The sequence below is a fragment of the Akebia trifoliata genome, chromosome 15, assembly GCF_017979445.1.
Source record: "Akebia trifoliata isolate Shusen 1 chromosome 15, ASM1797944v1, whole genome shotgun sequence".
NCBI classification, from domain to species: domain Eukaryota; kingdom Viridiplantae; phylum Streptophyta; class Magnoliopsida; order Ranunculales; family Lardizabalaceae; genus Akebia; species Akebia trifoliata.
This window is the reverse complement of record NC_141389.1, coordinates 4,587,101-4,611,340: the sequence shown is the minus strand read 5'-3', so window position 1 is coordinate 4,611,340 and position 24,240 is coordinate 4,587,101. Positions and strand designations below refer to the sequence as shown.

Genomic DNA, 24,240 nt, shown 5'->3' with positions numbered 1-24,240 from the left:
AAAATGATCTCTTAGAGAATATCAAACTCAAGAGGGGCATGTCATCAATTTCAAAACAGGGGATTTCCTGTGGGAACAGTCTAAAGTTGGGTGAATAGATTATACTTCATGTTGGAAACCATAGAAGGCCAACTCCATAATAAATAAATAAAAATCAATAAAATTAACAAAAGTTTCCTAAAACAAAATAGAGTAATTGAAATTGAAAATGCCACAAATGTTTTTTTTGATAAGTAAAATGCCACAAATGTTTATTACAGGTTTAGCAACAGATTCAACTAATATATTTAGCTACAGATTCAACCCAACCCTGTTTTCGCGGGCACTCATTAAACCCAAGAGAAGTACCAATAATACATATCAGCTCAACCCCAAAAGCACATAAATAACCAATCTTTCTCGACGACTATTTATTGCTAATAACTACAAACAAGCCAAGCATCGCAGAATTATAGGGGGAAGTGCAAAGGCCAAAACCAGCCTTCATCTCATTGTTACTTTTAAGCTTCTGGTTTAAAATGAAAGAATGGATAGATCCATACCGAAGCACATTCATTGTTCTCAAGTGTTGAATAAGCTCCATGATGTGCTTCATTCTTCCTCGGCAGAGAGCAAAGCAAATGAGTATGGATAGAACTTATACCCGTCTCCCTCGTAGAATTTGTTCTGGAACTCCACCCAGTGAAGCCGCAAGGCATGTAGGAATGCACTCAAAGTTTCCATCACTAATAATACGCCGACAGTCGCACAAAGGAACACAATGATGCCAATGACAAGGATTATGACATTGTTGTACCTGTGAGTAAGACCCAAACAAATGTCATATTTTAAATTTTGGAATCTCTAATAAAATCATCTATCGATTCATTGATTAATATTTGTTAAATTAATTACATAATGGAAAATTCTACACCTGAAAATGTGGCAAAACTTACCCCCAAGCAAGTAGTAGAACCTTCTCGTAGAACACACTCGACAATTCCGAATGAGCGAGACTGAACCAAAACAAATCAGAACATTGCATGAGTGGTCTCTACTGGTGACAACACAAAAAGGAGCTGTAGAATATATAGAATGAACACTAGTTTCAGGCCGAAGGAAAGGAAGAATCTGTTGTTATGCATGTGGTCATTTTGCCAAATGTAACACAGAAGTAGGGATTTTAGGATCCAAAAAGTGATGGGTCTCACCAAGAAGACTACCAAGATCAGAACCATGGATTCCTTTTTGTAACTTGTGCCATCAAACTTCAAACATCCCTTTCAGAGCAATAGATTGAATGGTTAAGATGAAGCTGTCAGGTCAATTTACAGCTTAGTAGATGTTCGAAGGTGAGTCCCATCAAATGGTCCCAACCAGCTACATGTGGCTACATGTATCCCATATATATACTAGAGCTTGCTCGTGCCTACGGACGGTCATCCTCTTTGGGGTTAAAGGGATAAAAGAGGAAAGATAGTAAAGTTAGAGGGACATTATTGAAAAAGAGGGTAAAAGAGAAAAGATAGTAAAATAAGAGAGATATTAATGAAGGGGGTAGTGTGGACCCCACTCTACTGTAGCTGGGGTGGGAACCACCATTGTGCTTTATTTTATATATATATATATATAAAATAAAATGATTTCAGATATTTGGGATAAAGCTTTGATGATGAGGAATACTGCACATCATGTGGGCATGTCATCACATGCAAATGCATGCATTATAAGCTAAAATATAGCTCAGACAAAAAAAATTAAATCAAGTTGGCAGCTGCATACCTGAGGGCCCACAACCGAAGATATGAAGCCGTATTAGAGACTGCACCAAGGACAAACTCTATGGTGTGAATGAGTTGGTGAACGAAAACTTCACTAAACTCAAATTCCTCATGGCCATGTGAATCATGATGTGCCTCCACTTCAAGAGAGTCATCAGTGCTGTGAAGCAATTCATAGGATTCACCTTGGTGCCTCTGAAACATAAACATCACACCCTATTAGGGAGGAAAAGAAACAAAAACTATTGACTCAAAAAATAAGAAAGTGGGGCTACTATGATCATACATCTTGGTGTTGTTTCTTCAAAATAAAAGGCTTTGGAAGTAGCATCCATGGCACAGCAACAAAGGCCAGCAATAGTAACACAAGCTGGTAAATGAATAAAAGAAATGAATGAGTGGAACATCTCTGTATTTCAATCCAAGAAGGGAGATTATATGTATGGAAAGATGAACAAGGACCAAACCTGAAGGGTTTTCTGGCCAACGAAAAGCTGATTCTCCCCGAGATCATCTGTTGGACTCAGAAACATATATATCATCACATGGTATAAATCAGCTTTTGAACCAGTGCACCACTTCACAATGATGAGGAGGGAAAGGTAACCAAACAGGCTGTTTAAAAATATTATCTGGGGAAGAAATTGGAACCTAAAAAAAAAAAAAAGTGATCACGAGCAAATCAGGATCAATAGACATCCATATAATATTGACACTACTAACACCAGATGTAGATGTGTCTCCACATCTATGTGAGTACGTATACATACGTGAATCGTGCACATATATGTTTTATTCACTCCATACTTATGCAAAAGATGGAAAGAAAGCTTGAAACTGACATTACGGTGATTGTTACATCACCAAAGGATTGACTCATAATCATACAAGTTTCCAATTAGTTTGCATATCAAAAAGTGCTTCTGTGCATGTATGCATGTATCCAAGTAGCTTACCAAACATTCACACTATTTCGAAAGAATATTGCATTGAAATAGCTCAATACGATTCCAAGATTCATTTGAGCTACCCCAAGAAGAATTGACATCTTCATCTTCAATGAGTTGAGGAATGGCAACTCACTGCGGGAACCATGCCACTCAGGATCCACACCAAACGGATAAGTACGGCGCACCTTAATTAAGCCCATCGTAGTAGAATCGCTGCAACAAAGAGGTTATAGTAAATAATGGCAGAGATTCTGTGTTGAATAAATTAAGAAACATATATAAGAAACTAAGCAACATCTAAGGAGCTTGTTCAATACCCGCAGGAAGGGTCACGACATGCATATGCAGAGCGGCCAAAAAGTTCAAATGGTACTGAAAAGAATTCATTATAGATCAGACCCGTGTAAATTGAGAACAGTGCCATCATCATAATAACATAACGACCACCAAAAGTCATTTCTGTGATGTCTCCAAGCTTCTGCTACCAAAAATAAGTACACGAGTGAGTACAAGAATCTAAGAAACTAAAAACATCAACCACAAAATCTGTGACTTCAGGTCAAATAGGTAAAGCCTAACATTCTCAAATCAGTGTGTATCATATGTAGAAACCATAAGGTACCCAAGACGAAACAATAAGTGGATGAAATCAAAGCTTTGAACAGGAATGTCCACATAGCAAGAGCATCTAACAGTAAAGAAGATATTTTATTTAAAACTCTATGTTCCTGTCTCGCTACATGAATTAAAATACTTGTAACAGTACATTTTAGTAAGAGTAAATCCTTCAGATGGTGGAGCATGTGCCTCAATTATCAAGGCAAACGTAGTCTGAACCATCAAATGTACAACGAAGAAAAACAAACCAAAAGGCCAATACACAAACAAATTCGCATCCAAAAGGGACATATGGAACACTTAGGCCAAACAAGGAAGAAATAAATAGAAATTGTGAGGTGCAAAGTGATGGAAATGAAATCCAAAGCTTTGTGAGTCCCTGCACACAACTTGTACTTCAATAATCTCTCATTTACACTCCTACTAAAAACATTTCAGTCAGAAATTTGTCAGAAATTAAGCCCAATCCAACTATCTAGGCATCATTGAACGTTGCATCGTTATCCCTTTTGTCTCCATCAGTTTCGAGATAATCTCGATCTTCTCTTGAACAAAACTTGGGTCTGATTACCAAAGGACATTTGACTAATATATTACTTTGGAAGGAAGGTAAAGGGGACTACCCTAAGAAGCTCACTAACACACTTAAGAGCATTAGGGACTAAGTAGATGGGTCAGACATTTTCTACAGCCATTCACTCAGAAGCATTAACGAATAGAGTGGACCTCAGGATGGAAAGCCCTACGCACTTTTATGCCTTTTTGTACATTGGGGATGATATCCCCTAGCTTTCATTCATTACTTTCCTTTGATTAAATATTTATTACAACTGTTCTAGTAAATCAAATAGAAGATGAGAACTGTAGGCGAAAAAAAGACCCCATTGTTATAAAGGGATTGAAGTCAAGATAATGAATGGATACAAGTATAGATATATAACCTATGATATCAATATGAGATGAATATATTCATAAATAATGTTTTGTTATCAGAATTTTACAACTTGTGAAATTTATAGAGCTTATAGTCAATTACAGAAGGTTGTGAGGTGATCACCTGACTGGAAAGTTTCTTTTCTCTGATTATAAAGAACAATGTCCCAAGTAATAGGCATATACCATGGCCCCAATCGCCAAACATGACCGCAAACAGAAATGGGAATGTAACAACAGTGTATACACCAGGGTTTGCCTCTTGATACTTGGCCACTCTGCAATTACAACAACCGCATTAGTTGGATACTATTGAAAAGTTAGCAGGTTGACACGATTTTTCATGGTAAATGACAAACCAAACAGGTAAAATAAGTACATAAAAATATCACACTTATTAATAAGATATACTTGTGTTCCTTCTTGCACGAATTAATGATGACAGTTGAGAAAGGTATCAGCACACACAAAAACTACAATGCTGTCAGGCATTTGCAGTGTTTCCACAAATCCATAGGAGAGATCTTTCATGGGTATTTGGGGCTCATTGAGGATGGTGACTCAAGTAAGCAGATGCACTTAATCTCCTCCATGGCTTAAACATTGGACAAGAGATTGCACTTAGAGAGATAATCATGGTTGAAGTTAACCCTAGCAATGCCATTTTTGTGCCTCTGACTACAAGGGGTTGCAGAGAATCTTTCATTACGTTTAGGAGAGCTGGTCCAATGTGCTTATTGAACAGGCAAAGACTTAGTTCTATTTGTATGGAAATCATCGTTGATTTAGTTTCCTCTTTTTGCTGCCACTGTGCAAAACTTTCAGCCTTGGAAAAGAGGATCAATTGTAATCTTTAAGCATCAACAGATCCCTCTTTTCTTTTACTTTTGTTTCTGTGTGTGGGCAGAGACCCCTGTAGAGAATGAAGAGGGGCCAAGGATCTTCCTCTCAACAGTGCTTCTCGAGGCTCCACTCTCCCCCCTGAATAAGTAAGGCCCCGTTAGCCTGGGCTGAGATGGGGATAAGGAGTAAGGATTGAAGCCCCCCTTAGCTCTGCCAGGCACTGGACAGGGGTTAGCTCTGTAAATGTGTAGAGCCAAGTGTAGTGTGGTGTAGTAGTAGGCACTTCTAGGCCCCTTCCCGGCTACTGGATCACTCCAGTGCTTCGGGTACTACGGACCCTCTGCCATCCATTGCAGCAGAGCCGTTTCATGAAGAGGGGGGGGATTCCGTGATTCAGTTCTGTTTATGAAATTTTTACATGAACACACTACACGGTCTAATGCACTCCCATTAAAAGGTTTTTCTTGCAAGTTTAGGATGAGTTCTCTACCCCTACTTTGGCTTTCCTTCCATTGAACTCATTACCTTTATCTCTGTGTTATGTAACACATCTTTCTATATCTACAAACATAATGCAATTAATAAAAAAGAACACAAAAGAACCAAAGAAAACTGAAATTGTGGCTCTGTTGAATTCACATTTTTTTGCCAACTTCTTGCATTCTCCATAATCCAGCCCATGTAGAAAAAGATGACCTTAAATCGTTCAATCATTCGCTGAACCTTGAAATACTTTAGTTATCAAGCAAGCTACTTACAAAATATTTTTCCATAAGAGATTCACCCGACTCGCATTTCCATGCAAATTACATTGAAATTATCAATTTAGTGTCTAGGCATACAAGCTATTAGCAAATGATCTGAAGACAACTCACCCATATGCATCAACAATTTCTTGAAAAGCGGAAGTAAATTTGTTTGTCCGAAAATACGTTGGTGGTAATTCCTTTGTAAGCAAAACTTGGAAAATAGCCCCAACTTGAGAGTTGCTGTCAAAGGTTGCCCGCTGCAATGCATCCTGAATCTGCACGAATCAAGCCTAGACTTGTTAAAAATGATCTAGAATATAAAACATTGATCTCATCGCTAGTTTATGAAGATTTGAGAAAATAAATACCTGATTTGCGGCAAAAACAGGGCTCCATCCCTCAGCCACAAGACATTTTTTTGTCACATCCATGCTAAGCATGTTCAGGGTGTGATAAATGGATTTCTCTTTTCTAACCTTCACAATTTCAAAGAAATAAAAGTGGAATCTCTGTACATGATTTCAACAAAACAAATATAGAACCTACAATCCAATTTCCATGACTAACTGCTTTCAACACAAACAAAGAAAAAGTATCGCGAAAAAAGAAAAAATATTCAAGCTCCAGTTTTTAAGATATTAGAGACATTATCAAATATGGAAAATCGGAGCTTACCAAGAGGTCCCACTGTTCAAACTGATAGCCAATTGTCTTCAACAGATTGTCCCGGTGGATCAGTCCAATATCTATTGTAGTCCTCAGCTCTGCTAGTTTTCCAGAAACCTATGATTGAAAGGGATGCAGAATTACATCAGTAATGTCTCTATTTGTAACCATAATTTAATCTAAAGCCAACTGTTTTGAACTTTTGATGAAGGTGAGGTATCATATAAAAAACGAAGATACCTTAAATCCACAATAAGTGGCCTTATAAATGTTGAAACTAGCTCATGTGACATGTAGAATGCAAAATGCTAAGCTATTTATTGAAATTTGAAAGTAAGGAACATACAACTATTGAAGGCCAAGCCTCTTTATCTACAGAAAAATAAAAAGGAGTCAAGCAACCGAAGACAAACACTACATACTTCTGCGATCATCTGTACTTGTTTGCCCATTTCATCCGTGAATGGGTAACGATTTGCACCAAAGGCTTCACATATCTTCATAATCTTGGTCTTTGCTCTTTCTCCAGAATAGAAAATCACAAATACATTTTTCTCAACCTGGAAGTCAAGAAGTTTGAGTTAGAGAATAAGTATCAAGCATAATAAAACAAAAAGTGGAAGCTGCACTTTCACAAGTTGAAAACTATGCTAAAAACAAGCTTTTTTTTTTAAATATATATAATTATAGTCGAAAAAAAAGGTAAAGTAAACAACTCCAAAAAATCATAAAATAGCAAGGAATCATAGAATTATGATGTTAATGAATAGCATGACATAAACCAGAAAGCATTTAGTGAATCCGTACAGTTAACTAGAAGATGGACTGGAATCCCATATATACCATTTTCTATAGTTAGTTTCTATTTGGTGCTTAAATATTTCTGTGATGATGATGCATAGGCATGGTACGATGCCAAACCAGAAATAAAAATTACCATGTACAACCGTTCAGCAATGATAATCGAAATTTAAGTGTAAACTAATTAACTGAAAACACTCACTGCTACCAATTAATGCTCTGGTACCATCGATATAACACAAAATGTAGCAGGAAACAAGAACTGAAAGTAGCTAGGCATGCAACAGTTACAACAGTAAGAATAAGAGAAAAATATGAAATATAGGTCCCCTTCCTTTTTCACCAAGAATTAGCAAACATCTTGGAGTGGCATTAGCAAAAGTTGGTGTGGCAATAGAAACTCTCTTAAAAATAAGGAAGTCTTAATACCTTCTCCCCTGACACTGGATCAGTGACAGGCTCTCCAACCTCAGCTTGCTTGAGAAACATGTTACCTCTGGTGGCACGAAATAGAATCCTTTCAAATGCCATCGACTTGTCTCTGGGTACAAGGCCACTGACATACCCCAGTTTAACTTGCTTGGACAGATCTGTCGACATTTCCTACACAACAGTCGATTTGAATGCATTATTCAGAGACAGCAGGACAGATATCAGTTAATACTAGGAAACGAAATAGCATTCACAAAATTATACTTGCTCCAATAGTAAAGGACTGTCGATGGAGCCTTCACCAACATGTTGTACTTCAATTTCTCGCTGCTGAATTGTAGCATTACTTAGAGCTGAGTAAAAGAACTCACCAGCCTGAAAGATCATTGAAAAATCCATGAGAAAGAAAGCATTGCATTTCATGTATGTGACATTGTGCCATGCTTTGAAGATCATGGAAGACCCATAAGCATGTAAAGCTAATTCATGGAACATGTAGAATGGGCACATCATATTGCCCATCCAAAGAACTAATTGAATAGAGCCTGAGGATTAGTAAATGAATGCATGGATATGAGATTGATTAATTCTCCCCAAAGCATAAAAGAAGACACAGAGAGCTAGACCAAGCATACTCTGAAACTCATTTTAAAATTGTGATTCTAAAATATACGAGATGGTGCGAACAGCCAACTATTACTTATGCCTTGAGCACAAGTGGATTATTTCACATACTTCTAAAATAAAATATAAAATATAAAAATGGATCACTGAATATTCTAAGTACACAGTTCTGTTTCTGGTTTACCCCACTATGTAGAGCTGTCAGGAAGTACCTTCTGCAGAACAAGCTTATATTCTAAAAGCTCACTATGAGCACGTTGCAGCTTTTCACTGTTAGCATTAATTTCTACCAACTCAGCTTCAAGTTCTCCAAGTTTTAGCTAGTCAAATGAGCAACAAAAAGTGTCAAAATACATAAATATGGCAAGCTTCTTTTGCTAAGTACTCCACAGTAAATGTACCTCCAAGTCGTCCAGATCAATGTCAACATGTGTCATAGGCCTTGCTGAAGGAGAAACGCCTGCCTTTGTCATTTGGTCCTTGAAAAAACGTAGCTTCCGTGCCATCTCTCCACATCTTTTTATCTACAAGCATGGAAAATTACGAATCTATTACCTATACATCCATCTATACATGCTCACGCACACAATATGCATACATATTGATGAAAGATGCGTTTGCAAATTATTGACAATTTTATAGAGCATACTAACTATCCTAACAGATGGAATGCCATGCCTCCTGGAACTTGAGACCAAGAAAAATAAATAACAAATGACCTGAACAACTCAACAAAATAGCCTGAGAACAACAATGACAATGAAGAAGACTGTCAAGTTTTTGACATTATTCCTGCGAATGATTCCTTTTTGTCTTTTTTTCTCTTTTTATCAGTAAAAGAATAATTATATTAGAAAAACAAAGGTCAAAAAACCTAATAGTGTGCAATGCCATCCTAGTTATAGAGGTAATCACTATGTATGGAAACTCCCAACACAGACATAGAAATCAAAAACCAACCAACCTGTCAAATCTTAACATAAAATCGTTGAACCAACAACCCCTGAATTCTTCCTATATCAAACAAATACAACAAAGCTTTAGTCTTAATTACCATAACCTCAATATTCCTTCTTCTTTTTTTTTAAATTATTGATTCCTTCCTTCAGACAAAATAACTCCCAAAGCAGTCTGCCTCTCCTTGAGTATGATTTAGCGGACCAACACTTGAAGAGATCATAAACAGTCAAAGCATAGTCCAGATGATCCAAAATAGAAAGAAGAAACCCACCAAAATCCCTCAAGCAAAGGATGACAAAAAGAAAAGGCTACATCCTTTCTTCCACAAATTAACACATTATGCACCTTTTGGGAATAATAAATCCACCATTGATCAAATTGTCTATGGTGAAAGGATGGGATGGGAGATTTCCAATCCTTTTTGGCCGGAAAGAGATGAAAGTCCTTGCACAAAATTTCCCTTTGGAAAATCTCACCAACAAACTGCTACTGGAAGACATTGTACACCTCAATAGGTGAAATATGATAGCCACTGGTTCAAAGGAAGTTCTACCATCTACAGCCAACTATTAAGGTTCTTCTAATCCCCCGGGTCCCATGAAATGCCAATATCCTAATTTTAGATTCTGAAAATGAGAAGGTGGTGGGGGAACTCAGAGCAAAGAGGATAGTCGTCGTCCTCACCGAATCTAAATAAAAGTACCTGAACACACTTTAATTTGGATCACATTCCAGAAGAAATGAATGTGCTTGGCTATGCCTTCTAAACACCTGTCATGCACAAAGATGATGGAAAAGGAGGAATCACCCACTGCTCCAATTTGCAATTAAGCACCCTCCTCAATTGAATACCTCTTTCCTGAGATGTCTTAACCCAAGACCACCCTTGCCCTTTGACTGACAAATGTTCCACTCTACCAAATTAAATTTCCTCCAATTCTACCCATCGCCCTAAATAAAATTTATACCTACTCTCTAATTGATTCGCCACTCATAGGAATCGAGAAAATAGATAAGTAGTATACGTGTACACTTGAAAGGGAATCATAACCAACCTATCCTCTTCTTTTTTTGACAAGTGTAAAATTTTATTGAAAATGAAAGAGTAAAAAAAAAAGCGGCTGAGATAGCCCCATACAAGGAAAAAAGAAAAGAAAACAAGTACAAACAACTAGAAAGAATCAACAAAAACTAACTACGAATCACAAAGAGTATCTCATCTGAACATAAAATCCTGAAAAAAGACCCCCTCAAAATCGATGCTCAACTTGGACCAAAGGTAAAGTGTCCCCAAAATCTCCAAAAATACGACTTGGGTCGTAATTTCCTTGCCCTGGAACACTCTAGTATTTCTCTCTTTCCGTAAACCCCAAGTAATGGCCGATGGAAGAATAGTCCAAAGATGTCTTTTTTTGAGAAAAAAATATTAAAAGTCCACCCTTCCAAGACCGATAAGAAAGTTATTGGCAAAACCCACTTCACTTGAAAACAAGAAAGAAAAAATATCCAAATATCCCAAGAGAAAGAACAATGAATTAAGATGTGATTAACAGATTCACCATCACTCTTGCAGAGAGAACAAAAGTTCGGAACAATCCAACCACGGAAAATCAAGTTGTCCATAGTAAAAATCCTCCGTAAGGAGGCTAACCACATAAAAAATCGAAAATTTTCTTATTCTTACCCGTGAATCATTCTCACCTATCCCAATCATTCTCTCTAAGTTGGAAACAATTTAGGAGATCTTGAAGAGAAGTTATCTCAATTATCTCTCAGTCATTGAAATTTCACCTGAAGTCCAGATCCCAATAAAAAGTGTTCCCATCGCAAATCAGACATTGCTGAACCAAACAATCAGGCACGGTTGTTACCGCACCGCCCATCCTCCCAAAACCTAACCTTGTTTCCTAACCCCATTTTGAAACTGACTCCCCTATCAAACTGCTCAACTACCTTGAGGATCGCCTTCCACACGCTACAACCATACGAACTTGTTGCCTCTCTACTATGCCAACCAAAACTCTGTTCCCCATATTTAGCTTTAACAACCCTCCTCCACAAACTATCCCTTTCCCCCCCAAACCGCCAAAGCCATTTGCCCAATCTATCTCCTTTTGATACGTACTTTCTCTTCCATAAAGCCAAACCACAAACTTACCGATTCTCAATTAGCCTTCCTTATGACTAGCCCTAGAAAGAAGCCAAAAAAACAGTGGCAATGTGCCTCGATCTGCCTATTTGGCAACCCAAACAAACTGCTTAAAGCGCCAAGTCCCCAATCTCCAAAGATTTGACCATTGCACAAGTTCATTCAGAGTCTAGAAGCAGCGCACTTGAAACATCTCAAGAGGCATCTTTAGTATTTCAATGGTTTAGAAAAATCATAAACAAATATGCCATCCACAAGTTGAAGTTGAGAAATAATCGATCTGCCTATTTGGCAACCCAAACAAACTGCTTAAAGTGCCAAGTCCCCAATCTCCAAAGATTTGACCATTGCACAAGTTCATTCAGAGTCTAGAAGCAGCGCACTTGAAACATCTCTAGAGGCATCTTTAGTATTTCAATGGTTTAGAAAAATCATAAACAAATATGCCATCCACAAGTTGAAGTTGAGAAATAATCGATCTGCAACCCACCACTTGAACCCCATAATCACCCCTCCCACTATAACATGCAAGACATTCTGCTTCAAGCTTCTACAACTATTATAAATAATAATGGGGACCATGGATCCCCTTGTCCAATACCATAGAACTTTAGAAGAAGCCAAAGGAGGACCCATTAACCAATACAAAAAGGAGGAATTTAGCATAAATTCTTACCCCACTTAATCAACATATAGTCTAGAAAGAACCTACTAATGTGATGATACACATTCTCCACATTAATTTTACAAGTATTTCAGGTTCTAGTCAGATTCTAGAGAGTCAAACATATTCATTTTGTGGATAAACACCCCATGAAGGATTTATCTACCCATCATGAAGGCCCCTTGGAATAGAAATATAGCCGACTCAAAACAGCTACCTCATTTTGGCTGATAGAACCTTGAAATGATTTTACATAAACCCCCCACAAGGCTGATGGTTCAAAATCTTTAACTCCTCGCCCCCTCAACTTTCAAGAACGTAATGAAACTACACTTGTTCCTGCAATTGAGAAAACAATCCTACTTCACCAACCCCTAATAGTTGCACCTATCATGTGCCAACATATCTAAAAAAATAGATCAGTAAATCATTTGAGCCCCATACTCCATCTCCCTTCAAATTTCTTACTACCTATATAACCTCCTCTCATAAAAAAGTTTACCACCTTCCTTGAGTCAGTTACCCTTAAATTTATGACTCAAATTGATCGCTTCCCATTTGACAACTTTTCACAATTTGTTTATTTCGCTTTATCTATTACTCTTATTACTATCAAAACGTTCCACTTATTCCTTTCTATCTAAAGATAAAATCTTATTCAGTGGGTTCACATTTTTTTTTTTTTTTTGATAAGTGGGTCCACTATCTTTAGATCTACCCTCGGCAATCATTATTTTGAAATTGATTATATTTTCAGAATTGGCTCTCCCAAAAGTCATTAAAGAAAAATCAATTCTTAAAGAAATGTACCAAACATGCGAAATTATTTTTTCTCCTTCCCACTTGATTCAAAACTCAACTTCAGGCCATTACTCTCTCTCTCTCTCTCTCTCTCTCTCTCTCTCTCTCTCTCTCTCTCTCATTTGAACTTTTCAACATTCTCAATTTGTAGCCTTGTATGCCAATGCCGAATCAAACTAACCACTTAAATAGAGAGAGGTGGAAAGGCAAAGATCTGTAGTAGGGACCTTTTGTACGATTATTAGATAACATACAGAATGGGATTTTCATGCTAGTCCAATTGGGGGTATCTCTCATTTACTGTTTTTCATATCTATCTCTATGGTATATTATTGGGTATTTTAGTAACACCCCATGCGAAATAAGCGATATCAGTGCTACCCCCCTACAAAATACAAGATGAGATCTACCCCTTTGGACTTTAGTTGACCTGGTCAAACCATTACCCACGTTTGTTCAATTGACAATCTAATTTTTGAATACCCAAACTACCCTTATAGCATTTAAATTACCAAAATACCATTTTTTAATTGAAAGAGTAAAAAATCTAATCTAATCTCAACCATTCGATCAAAATATTTTACACCATTGGATTAAAAGAAACCCCTACCTTCACCTTCTTGAAGAAGATGAGGATGAAGTTAGGGTTTTACAATTATCTCACTTATTCCACTAATGTTCGAATGTTCTTAAGAGTGTTAGGGTTCTATTCCTTAAACCCATTGCTTTGAAACACTATCATTAACATCTTTGAATCCAATTTTGATTTTGGGTTAGATTTTGATTAATCAAGTTAAAAATCTCATTTTTCGTGGATTAGGTGGAGGTTTGAATTCTTATATGAGCTCTTTTAACAATTTTGACCTCAAGGCTTATGTTTCAGTGAAAAAAATCATTAAAAAAAAAGTTTTTGTTTTAAACTGCAGGGGGATAGAACTAATATTAATATTTATAGGAGGGGGTTTTCTATTTTCATTTTCTTCATTGTTTCGTATTTTCTCTCGATTTTTTTATTTTTCTTTGTTTCTTTTTATTTCATTGTGTTCCATGTGGAAATTCTAAGCATTGGATCAAAGAATGCCTTTGGTATGAGATTAAAACAATGAGATTGAGATGAACACAGTGATTTTAGGTTGAAAAATATGAAATTAAGTTAAAAATGATGAGAAAGGGTTGGAAACGATGAGATTAAGCTTCAAAACTACAATATTTACATTTAAATTAATGAGAAATAGTGTTAAAAACAATTGGGGTTCCTAAGGTTATTGTATTTAGAAAGATTAGATCGAACATAGTCGGGTTGTTCTACTCGAAGGATATTTTCGTAATTTCAATACAAAGGTATTTTGGACATTTTACCACCTCTATTAACTGACAATCATTTAATTAACGGTTTGACCAAGTCAACAAAAGTCAAGGGAGTAGACGGCATCTTGCATTTCGCAAGGGGGTAGCACTAATATCACCCATTTCATTGGGGGTTTTTACTAAATTACTCTATATTACAAGATCTTATGATTATATGATTAATCTGATTAATTAATTAGATTAATTTATAAAACCTACAAGAATTTGTCTAGTTGCCATTAAAATCATCACCATTATAAAACTCGCAATTACCATCCTCATTGTTCCATAAAATAACTAACATTGTTAGAAGAACACATAGAAAACAAATATGATCATTCACCACATCCAATAAAACAAAAGTGTTATCAACAAACCAAGGATGAGAAACCATATGACCATCCTTGTTGAAACCAAAATCTTTCACAACAAAATCAATTAAAAATAATAAAAAAATGGAAAGCCTTGTCTAAGCTCCCCAGAAATTCAAAAAAACATATTGAATTACCATTCACAAGGATTGATAACAATGGGGAGGAAACACATTTCATAATCTAGATTATCCATCTATTCCCAAATCCCATCCAACAAAACATATACCTCAAGAACTCTCGATTAACATGATCGTAGGATTTCTTTCAAGAATTTCACAAACGATCCCCTAGTTTCCATATCTCCTTCTCGAATCAATGCATCTTTTTTTTGGTAATCAAACAACATTTAAATCTAACAACCCTTGACGAAAGTCCTTATTCACGAAAGCATAGGACGGGCACGAGAGCGGGAACGCGGGAGCACCATGTTTAAAAATATCTTACAATGTGGAGCACCTTCAAAACGTTATATATTAACATACCTATCATACATTCAATTTTCACAAACCTTTTGACACTACTCAAATATTAAATTGGTCTTTTTTTTTTTTCACCTATTTGCTTTACCTATTACATCTTTATTTATTCTTTTGTATTAAAACAATAGAATTCTCTTTTATAACTTGAAAATGACAATATCTTTAAGAAAGCAAACAAATTTCCCTTCATTGATCTTTCCTTCAAATAGAGAATCATGTGCTCCACTTGTTCATAACTGAATTATACTTTTACTCATCCCATGTTTATAGCATGTTGCATTTCCACTCATCCTTCTAATGAATTGACTATTATCACCGATGTTGCAACTCTATCAATCTTACAACCATTAATTAGGTACAACGAAATAGCTCTCAATCAATATTGTTATTTTTTAGTAATAATATTTAATATATTTTGCACAATTGAAATTTTCTTGTACTTGGAAAATATTTAATGGATTTTTCAATTTCAGTAACATTTTAATTTTTTTACATTATTAAACCATTTTTACCTCCTAATAGTTATAATCACAAATATTTTGTGACAATCACTACTTTTAAAAAACCAAGGTATGTTTAAAACAAGAAAAAACAATTAACAAAATGGATGAAACGTGTTTCTGGAGAATGTGTTTCAAACATTTGGAAGCGGGATCCAATATTTTGGGAGAGAAGTATGGAGAAAAATTAGCTCCCAAAGTGTCGGACCAAAGTTTGAGAGCGAGAGAGGCACCCCTAATAGAAGGATTCAATCACTGAGTGAAATATCCTTCTTCATGGCTAATAATCTAAAGGATGGACACACTTTAAGACTTGGACAAGATCTTATATGCATAATTGACAAGACTTATAGACTTAAAATCTGTCAACTCATACGCCCTGAATTTCTTTGGGATTGGATATGAAAGTAGATTTCGATCCAAATTCAAGAAAACTGTAAGTCCTTAATTGACAACATCAGGTCTTCCTTGATAATTTCCCAACCAGATTTTCGAAAGTCATTGAGAACCCATCAGATCCCAAGGCTTTGTAACCACAAATCCCCATAATAACTAGATAATTTCATCTTCTTCAAAGGGTATCTCAAACCATCATTTCAAATCCACAAGGATGGACACAAAGACGATGTTGACAAGACATAGGTGATTCACATGGTCCTTAGCATACAACTCTTACAGAAGTCAACAACAACATCGCAAATCTTATATGCCTCTTCCAATAAAACCTCATTATAAAAAATGGCCCTTTTGAGCATTTTCATTTTCCACCACAACAAAAAGCTAGGTTTCTCTACAAAATGGGAATCAATCACCTATTTTGTTTACCATGCTAGTATCTTGGAACCACATTCTGATGTAGGACATCTACAATCCTAGTTAGAGCTTTACTAGTATTTCTATTTCTATTTCTACTTCTAGTAGGATTTCTATTTCTACTTCTAATAGGATTTTTATTTCATAGTTATGTTAGGAGTACAATTCCTTGTTAGTTTCTAATTTGTTTTAAATTCATTTTTATTATTTATACTATAATTAGAAATGCTTAGAAGTCTCCAATTTGAGTTCTAATAGGATTAGAAAGTTAGTATTATGTTATAGATAGGTTAGGAATATTAATTTTTAGTATTTTAATAGGATTACAAGTTGTTATGATGGAGTTATCTATAATAAGGAGTTTCAAATCCGAAAATCAATTCAATTATCTTTTCTCTTTTAATTACTTCTTTTAGTTTTATACTTTATTTTCTTTCAAGCCTTTGCTTGTTTATCAATTGAATCTATTGATTCAAATTGATTTTGAGTGTTCCATTGAACACGATCTATCGAATCTATTGATTCACACGCTTCCGCTACGTCAAGTGGTATCAGAGCTCTTACTACGATCCACAAAAGATGGATGGTGAAAGTGATTTTATCACAGAATCTTATCTAGAAACTCAATTGGAAGCCAAATTGGAGAAGTTTGAATAAAGAATCACCAACAAAATTATGGCTATGTTGGAGTCTCGTGTTCAAGGCATGGTTCTCAACACCATTGAGAAGGAAAAAGGTAAGAAAACTTTTGGAGAAGAAGACCCAAAAGATTCCCACCATCCCTCCCACAACTCCCTTCATAATTCAGCCCCTAGAAACTCTTCTAGAGAAGCCAAATTCCCTCAAAACCAGAACCTTACCCATAATTTTGGTTTTAACCAAACCGTACCACTTCCCACACCTCATACCACCCTCTCTCAACCTTCTAACCATATTGCATCACTCCTATACCCTCAAAATAAAATCCCTTACCCTCCAACAGCCACATATCCGCCCCCAGAAAACGTTTCTCCTAACCCTCAAAACCCATCAAATAACTTCACCCCCAATATCCAACAAAGTTGCACGTTTACAATCACCCCCAATATCCAACAACAACTAAAATTTTGCATGGAACAACAAATGTCGCATTTGTTTGGTTCCTTTAGGCCTTTCCTCTTTTTGTTGTGGATTGCACTTTGAGGTAGCAACTATACATCTAGAACTTAGTCATCATATTTATCTACATCTACACTTGATTACTTTTGATTAAATCCCTTAATGTTCAAACGAAACTTGATCAATTTTTATAGATTTCTATGTCACCAATCGATCTACCTATCCTTACACCTACAAGATGTTTCAAAAAATTAACAAAAATTAACATCACAGATTGAACAAAATTTGACACCTCATTTGAAATCAGTTTTATTGACTGAATATGCTCAATCATTGCGAGCCATGCCCTTTTTTGTGACTACCCTATCTGCGTTAGAAACTAAGTGATTGTATCCTTCTATCAGGGGTGTTGCTCTTGCTCTCAAACCTTGCATTGATGCTTTGGGAATTGATCCTTCTCCAAACCCCGCTCCTAAATATTGGATCCCTAGAAACCCATTCTCCATGAATAATTGTGTTTCATCCACCTTGTTAACTACTTTTCTTCTATTTTTAGTAAATCTTGATTCTTTATTATGCTTAAATCAAATACAAAAAACTTTCAATTGTTAAGAATACATCAAATGTTTATTACCAACAAGTAATAATATAGATCAAGAATTGTTTGGATGCACCTAGTTGGAAGTTGTGAGATTGATTGAATAGCAAGATTAATGATACTAGTTTAGCCATAACAAAGGTGAGAGAAAACTCAACAAGCTATGGATATGGGATGAGTGAGAAAATAAATAAGATATCAACAAGAATAGAGCACATGATATCTTCTCAAAAGTCTTTAAAAAAAGATATATTTTCAAAAGCATAACTCCATTAGATCAAACTGTTTATTTTCTTAGAGATTGTCATTTTTAAGCTGTAAAAAAAGAATTTTTTATTGTTTTAGTATAAGAGAATAAGTGGTGACGAAACATATAAAGCAATGAAAAACAAGCAAGGACCAAGTTAATATTTAAATAGGGTCAAAAACCTCATAAAAAGTGGATGTATGGTAGACATATTTAGTTAATATATAATGCTCTGAAGGCACTCCACACCCTAAGATATTTTTGAACATGGTGCTCTCAAGTTCCCGACCCCCATTCTTGTACCGTTACGTGCTCTATGCTTTAGCCAATAAGCTAAGGAATCAACTCACTACGGTAATTAATTTCAATTTTTTTATCGAGATGTCACCATGAGTATTTTATAATCTTCTACTAGCTTCAACAACCCTATCCTCATATGTCACAAGTTGTATCTCCAATTGAATATTGTGTTTCCGTCACCTTAGAGCCAGAATATATCCCAAACTTTGCAATGAAAATGAAGAAACCGATGTTTCTAGGTTATCTACTGATTCACAATCATTAAGAACATGTTTGATCATATGTCTACCTCACACTTCAACCAATCCCTTATCAGAAGCTTTCCGTGGTCTAAATTTGACCTAAGCTGGCAACCTTTGATTCCATCTACTGCTCATTAGCCCGACGAGTGGATTGAATATCTCCACCTTTTTTCCTCTCTACATTATGGCTAGGAGCCCTCGAGAATGGGTCACTAGGAATTGTCGTCCTTCATCCCAAGATTTATTTTGCCTTGATCGCCACTTACTCCATTCTACATCAGTCTCTAAAGTAGCCTCCCCCTTTTGATGATTCCTTGGAATATTGATCGGCTTCCCTGGTTTGAGATGTCGAAGAGCCGACGGGAAATTTTTTTTTTTTTTTTTTTTTTTATAAGTTAAAATTTTATTTAAAAAATGGGACAAGATGGCCCCAAAATACAAACTTATCAAAAAGAAGCGAGGGCCAATTAAGCCTCCTCCAAATTACAAACCATATCCCACCTAGCAACAAAGTCCCCAAAGAAAATTCCTTTGAAGACTCATTGGCTTAATACAAGCAACAACAAAAAAAAAGTATTACCAAGGCCAAGGATTCCAAATTCTTCACAAATTGACAAAGATACACCATTGAACTCTTGAGGACGATAGCCTAATGCATGATGCTTTCATTTTTTCTGACAACTTTAGTGCTAATCTTCAGAGACTATGCTTCTTTTTTCCTAACACACCACCCACTCAAAATGAAATCATCTTCCAATCAAGCTTTGTCCATTTCATCCAACCAAATCAATAGTGTATCATATTAAGCAAGAGCTCTACGAAACTATTTGGAAAGTCCCAACAGACTCCGAACATCTCAAACATAATTTAGGTATCAAAATCCACTTTGTTTAGATTGAGGTATCATAAGATTCCAATGTAAAAACCACATAGATTTAGTAGGTCATTATGGATTTGTTAGGAAGAGAGGATTAAGAATCAGCTCACATAAAAGTTAATTGTAAGTTAATAACAACTAATTGTAAGTAAATCAGCATATAGGGCAAGAATGAAACAATTATTTGACACCTTGCAATTTTAGGACAATATAAGAGAAACAAATTAAATATGGATGAGCATAATGTACCTGAGTAGCATATGTCCGCTGAAAGGGGCTCTTTTCTGCATTGAGCTGAAGGTATACATAAAATTTGTCAAAACTATTGAATGGAAAAAAAAAAAGGAAAAAGAAAAGCAGAGCAGAAAATACCTAAAGCACGATTTAATAGTTATGCTTGACACATTTGGCAACTAGACCGGATTAAGAAATTCAAAACTAACTTCATAATCAATAAGAGCCTGAATTATAAGTTGGCTCATAACTTAATCCAGACTCTTCAACCAAGTAAATTAAGCTTCTTGTGTTTTAGTCTTGAAAAAAAGAGGATTAAAGATATCTCAAAAATTAGAAACACATAATGAAGTATGAGGGCAACACCAATAACTTGAAACAACCTCAACTAGTCCAAATTGCCACACACATCAAGCACCACCTCTCCCACATCATAGTGCATGCAAAAGACTCTATAAAGCACCAACGAAACACAAATGATCGTAAAAGTGATAATCAAACATTAACAACTAAAAGCCTGAAATAGCATTTGAAGTCGAATAGAAGGGAAATCACTGCCGCCAGTAATTTCCCTATTTCTCCTTAAAATGAAGACAAGTTGCTTCAAACATGGACAGTTATGTGGGGCTCAAACATTCCTTCCAAATTGGTGTGCTTCACTTGGATGGCTTTGTTGGACAAGATCTTACTGTTAATCACCTTATCAGTCTTAAGGGATTCATTGCGGATTTCTCGTCCATGAGTAAGGTGGTTAGAGAATCTGCAATCATCTACTTCTTCATTGAGGTCAAGAGGAGATTATTTTGGGATTTTTTTGTCTCTCCATTCAGGAATTTTAACACTATGCCAAACTCAGAGGTGGATGTCTAGAGGAGTTGGTTAGCTCCTGCTTTCTCATCCAGGGTTTGCATCCACTAAAGGCTTCTTTTGGAATAAAAAAGGGATCATCTGTCAAAGCACTCCTTGGATACACTTAACAACTTGTGAATCATCACAGTGGTTATACTAAACTTGTCAAACAACAATGTTGAGGGTAAGCAATTCGTGAAGAACAATTCCAAAATACGTAGTTTTACTTATTTATTTATTTTAAATCTCTCCAATGGGCATCTTATCGTTCATGTCCTGAATATATGTATGTCCTATCTTAGAAAAGTTATCCATCCATTTCCTTTGGATCGGATTTGGGTTAACGTTTATCAACTTTTAGCCTTTTTAATCAAAATTTTACCATGTATGATCAATCAATGACCAAGCCCTCCCTCAAATTAGGAGTCAGGATCATCCAATATAAATCCTACCATCATATTTTCAACCAACAATCCCTTTGACCAATATAGAAGAATGAGAATTGCCTTCTTTTACTCTCCACCCCCGAACACCCAAGATAAATTTTATCCAAACAATGCCAGAGCTACTGCATGGGACACTGACTTCAACACAGCTGATGTGGAAATGTGCTCAGAATCACTTTTCACTCGTATCTCGAGAAAAAACAACTATGGTTCTCAACACGCCTCCACATCAGTGCAGTGTCGTAGGAAGTCACTTTAGCATTTTTATTTTTCTCCATGTGGAGTGTTCTTATGGGCTGTATGGAAGAGACAGCATTTTCACTCAAAACGGAGACTCGGAACCAGTTATAGCATCAATTTTGAAGTCTTTGAAATTGCACAAATAACAGGTAAGTAAAACAACAATTTTCTTGAACTTTAAATTTGGCATAATCAGTTCCAATTGATTCCCATGATGCGTACTTGATACCTTAACAATCTAGGTACCTCAGCATAGAGGAAGACCAGGCAACAATACTTCTACCTATACAAAGATTGACTCCACAAGTGACTATTGACTGGATTCAATGGCATGAAATACAACAGACCACTGAAAAAAGTTTTTTTTTTTTTTAAATTAAAAAAAGATCATTTTAGGGTCTAATCATCCTGGATTATATTTCTCTACACGATCAAGAATGTGGAACCATATTGCTCTCCAAAACTGACGAATTCATTAAAAAATCACCAATCAGAAATTGAGGGAAAAATAATAATAATTAATCAAAAAAACCTAATTGAGACTTGAGATATAATAAAATGGTTCGTTCAGCTTAGAAACCACCCCCCCCCAAAAAAAATAAAAAAATAAATAAATTTCAACCAAATCGAGGGTTTAATTAACCATAAAGTCATCAAGAACACGAACTATCACAATTCAAGATCAATAACAGAGAGAGAGAGAGAGAGAGATGATTACATCTTTGAATTGAATGAGACCAAGATCTCCAAGATACGATACGGTCAGATGGGCAGACTCGATGGGGACGATGAGCTGAACCAGCTGCATCGGCTCCGAGCGGAACAGATCCATGGTTGGACAACAACCGCCCTCCCCCATTGCTGTTGCCCTCTCAATTGATTCTCAGAAAATTTTCCCCAAAAACTGAGATTTTTTTTTTTTTTCTTCCTTCGCCCCCAAAATTTCTAGATCTCTCGTTTTATTGCTTTGGATCTGTGTTCTCTGGGACGTGTGACCTGTCGCCCCGTAGCCTCTTAAAAGAGGTGGAGATCTTCTATTGGCACCCTAACTTTTACTTGTTACATCCCAGTTAAATTTAAAAAAAAATAAAATGTCATGGATGATTTAGATAAAATAGTAAAGAGACCCTCCGATGATTCATCCTTGACCACAGTTTTTTAAATAGACTAAGAGAAAAATAAATGCCCTCATCTTTAATTTTTAGTCAAATATCTAGATTTTTCTTCTCCAAATCAATCATCTTCAATCTCTTTCAGATACAAATGTTAAACCTCATCGTCTATTTGAAGATTGTATCTACTTTAAGTCTTCAACATTAAAATCTTAAGGCAAGATTCAATTTTAGAGAAAATATAAAATGATGAGATTTTAGATAGAAAAATCTAAGATGTTTTATAAAACGAGGCAAGATAAAAAATGATGGATGAAATAAAGTTGAATAGATTAAAGGTATCTTGGAGTTGAAGAACTTAAAGATAATTGGTTTTGGAAAAGAAAAATATAGATTTTGACTAGTGATTAAATATGAGGGTATTTGAGTCTTTTCCTCTTAATCTATTTAGAAGACTGGAGTCAAGAGATGCATGTTATCAATTTCAAAACATAGAGAGGTATCTCTAATATTCAGACAAACATAAGGGGCATGTCTAAATCACCCAAAACTAATGAGTAAGCTAGTCTTATTAACTTAATAAGGTCTCAAATCTTACTAAGGTTCGTTAAGTTAATCATGGAGCATAAAAACATGATCTGATCCCACATGGATGTTGAGGAAAAATTTCTAAGAACCTTAAAAGATCTTTAATAATGCCCAAAAAAAATTGTTTTTTTTTTTTTCTTTAATTCGAGTTTTTCCATGAAATCTAGACGGTTGTGGTTTTAAATTGCCAATATGGTAATTCATTTGAACTTAACATAACCCTTAATAAGATTTGAAATTTGCTAAGTGAGTAAGGAAAGTTTTTCTCAAAATTAATAAATCCAGATAATTGCTTCTTTTTATTTATTTATTTATGGAGAGAGATGGAAAAAGAGAAGAGAACGAGATCAAAAACAAAGATCAAATTTGACGATCGTCGTTTATACAATTTACTCTTTTTTATGGGTTATTGTAGTATGAAGGCAATTAATAGCTTTTTTTCAATCTTGTGGAAGTATTATAAAGAAAAATCGGATTTGTGAAAATGTTATTTCTATTTCAAATGATATGTTTTAATTTTTTAATGGAAAAGGGAAAATAATTTTTGTAATTGGTGTGTAATAAGAAATTTTTGGGGTACCAAAAGAATTTCTCAAGAGGTTTACCATGTGAAAATGTTATTTCTGTTTCAAGTGATATGTGTTAATTTTTTAATGAAAAAGGAAAAATTATTTAATAATTGGTGTGTAATAAGAAATTTTTAGGGTGCCAAAAGAATGTCTCAAGAGGATTACTTGGGTACTAATAATCCTTAGGGTGAGATATAGGGACGACTGTTCACCCGAGCTGACCGACAACACCTCCCCACCAATCAGCAATGGATCTCACGTGTGAGACCACTTTAGTTAACAAATCAATTTGATACGCCCCTTTAAAAAGAAAATAATTACTAGAATTACTAGAATCATACAATTGAAGTGAATTAGACTTATTATAAACCTTCCAT

At 35.5% G+C, this 24,240-nt stretch overlaps 1 protein-coding gene across 1 annotated transcript; it reads right to left on the bottom strand.

The window, feature by feature from the left end:
• Nucleotides 1-196: 196 nt before the first annotated feature.
• LOC147384032 (V-type proton ATPase subunit a3-like) lies at nucleotides 197-22,586 on the bottom strand. The gene is made up of 18 exons (XM_086426725.1): nucleotides 22,313-22,586; nucleotides 20,075-20,119; nucleotides 8,778-8,900; nucleotides 8,589-8,696; nucleotides 8,017-8,127; nucleotides 7,750-7,923; nucleotides 6,942-7,079; nucleotides 6,529-6,636; nucleotides 6,222-6,329; nucleotides 5,980-6,128; nucleotides 4,386-4,539; nucleotides 3,028-3,188; nucleotides 2,717-2,923; nucleotides 2,228-2,411; nucleotides 2,047-2,130; nucleotides 1,762-1,955; nucleotides 936-995; nucleotides 197-796 (listed from the first exon to the last, which is right to left on the bottom strand). The coding sequence occupies exons 1-18, from the start codon at nucleotides 22,451-22,453 to the stop codon at nucleotides 592-594; spliced, it is 2,454 nt and encodes an 817-aa protein (XP_086282851.1). The 5' UTR covers nucleotides 22,454-22,586; the 3' UTR covers nucleotides 197-591.
• Between the last annotated feature and the right edge of the window lie 1,654 nt (nucleotides 22,587-24,240).

Bases quoted from the DNA above. Each gene is read 5' to 3' on its own strand.
- LOC147384032 (XM_086426725.1), bottom strand. From the start codon at position 22,453: ATGGGGGAGGGCGGTTGTTGTCCAACCATGGATCTGTTCCGCTCGGAG. The intron at 4,540-5,979 runs GTGAGTTGTCTT...TTGTAATTGCAG, and splicing joins GAAATTGTTGATGCATATGG to AGTGGCCAAGTATCAAGAGG. The intron at 996-1,761 runs GTATGCAGCTGC...GTTTTGGTTCAG, and splicing joins CTTCGGTTGTGGGCCCTCAG to TCTCGCTCATTCGGAATTGT.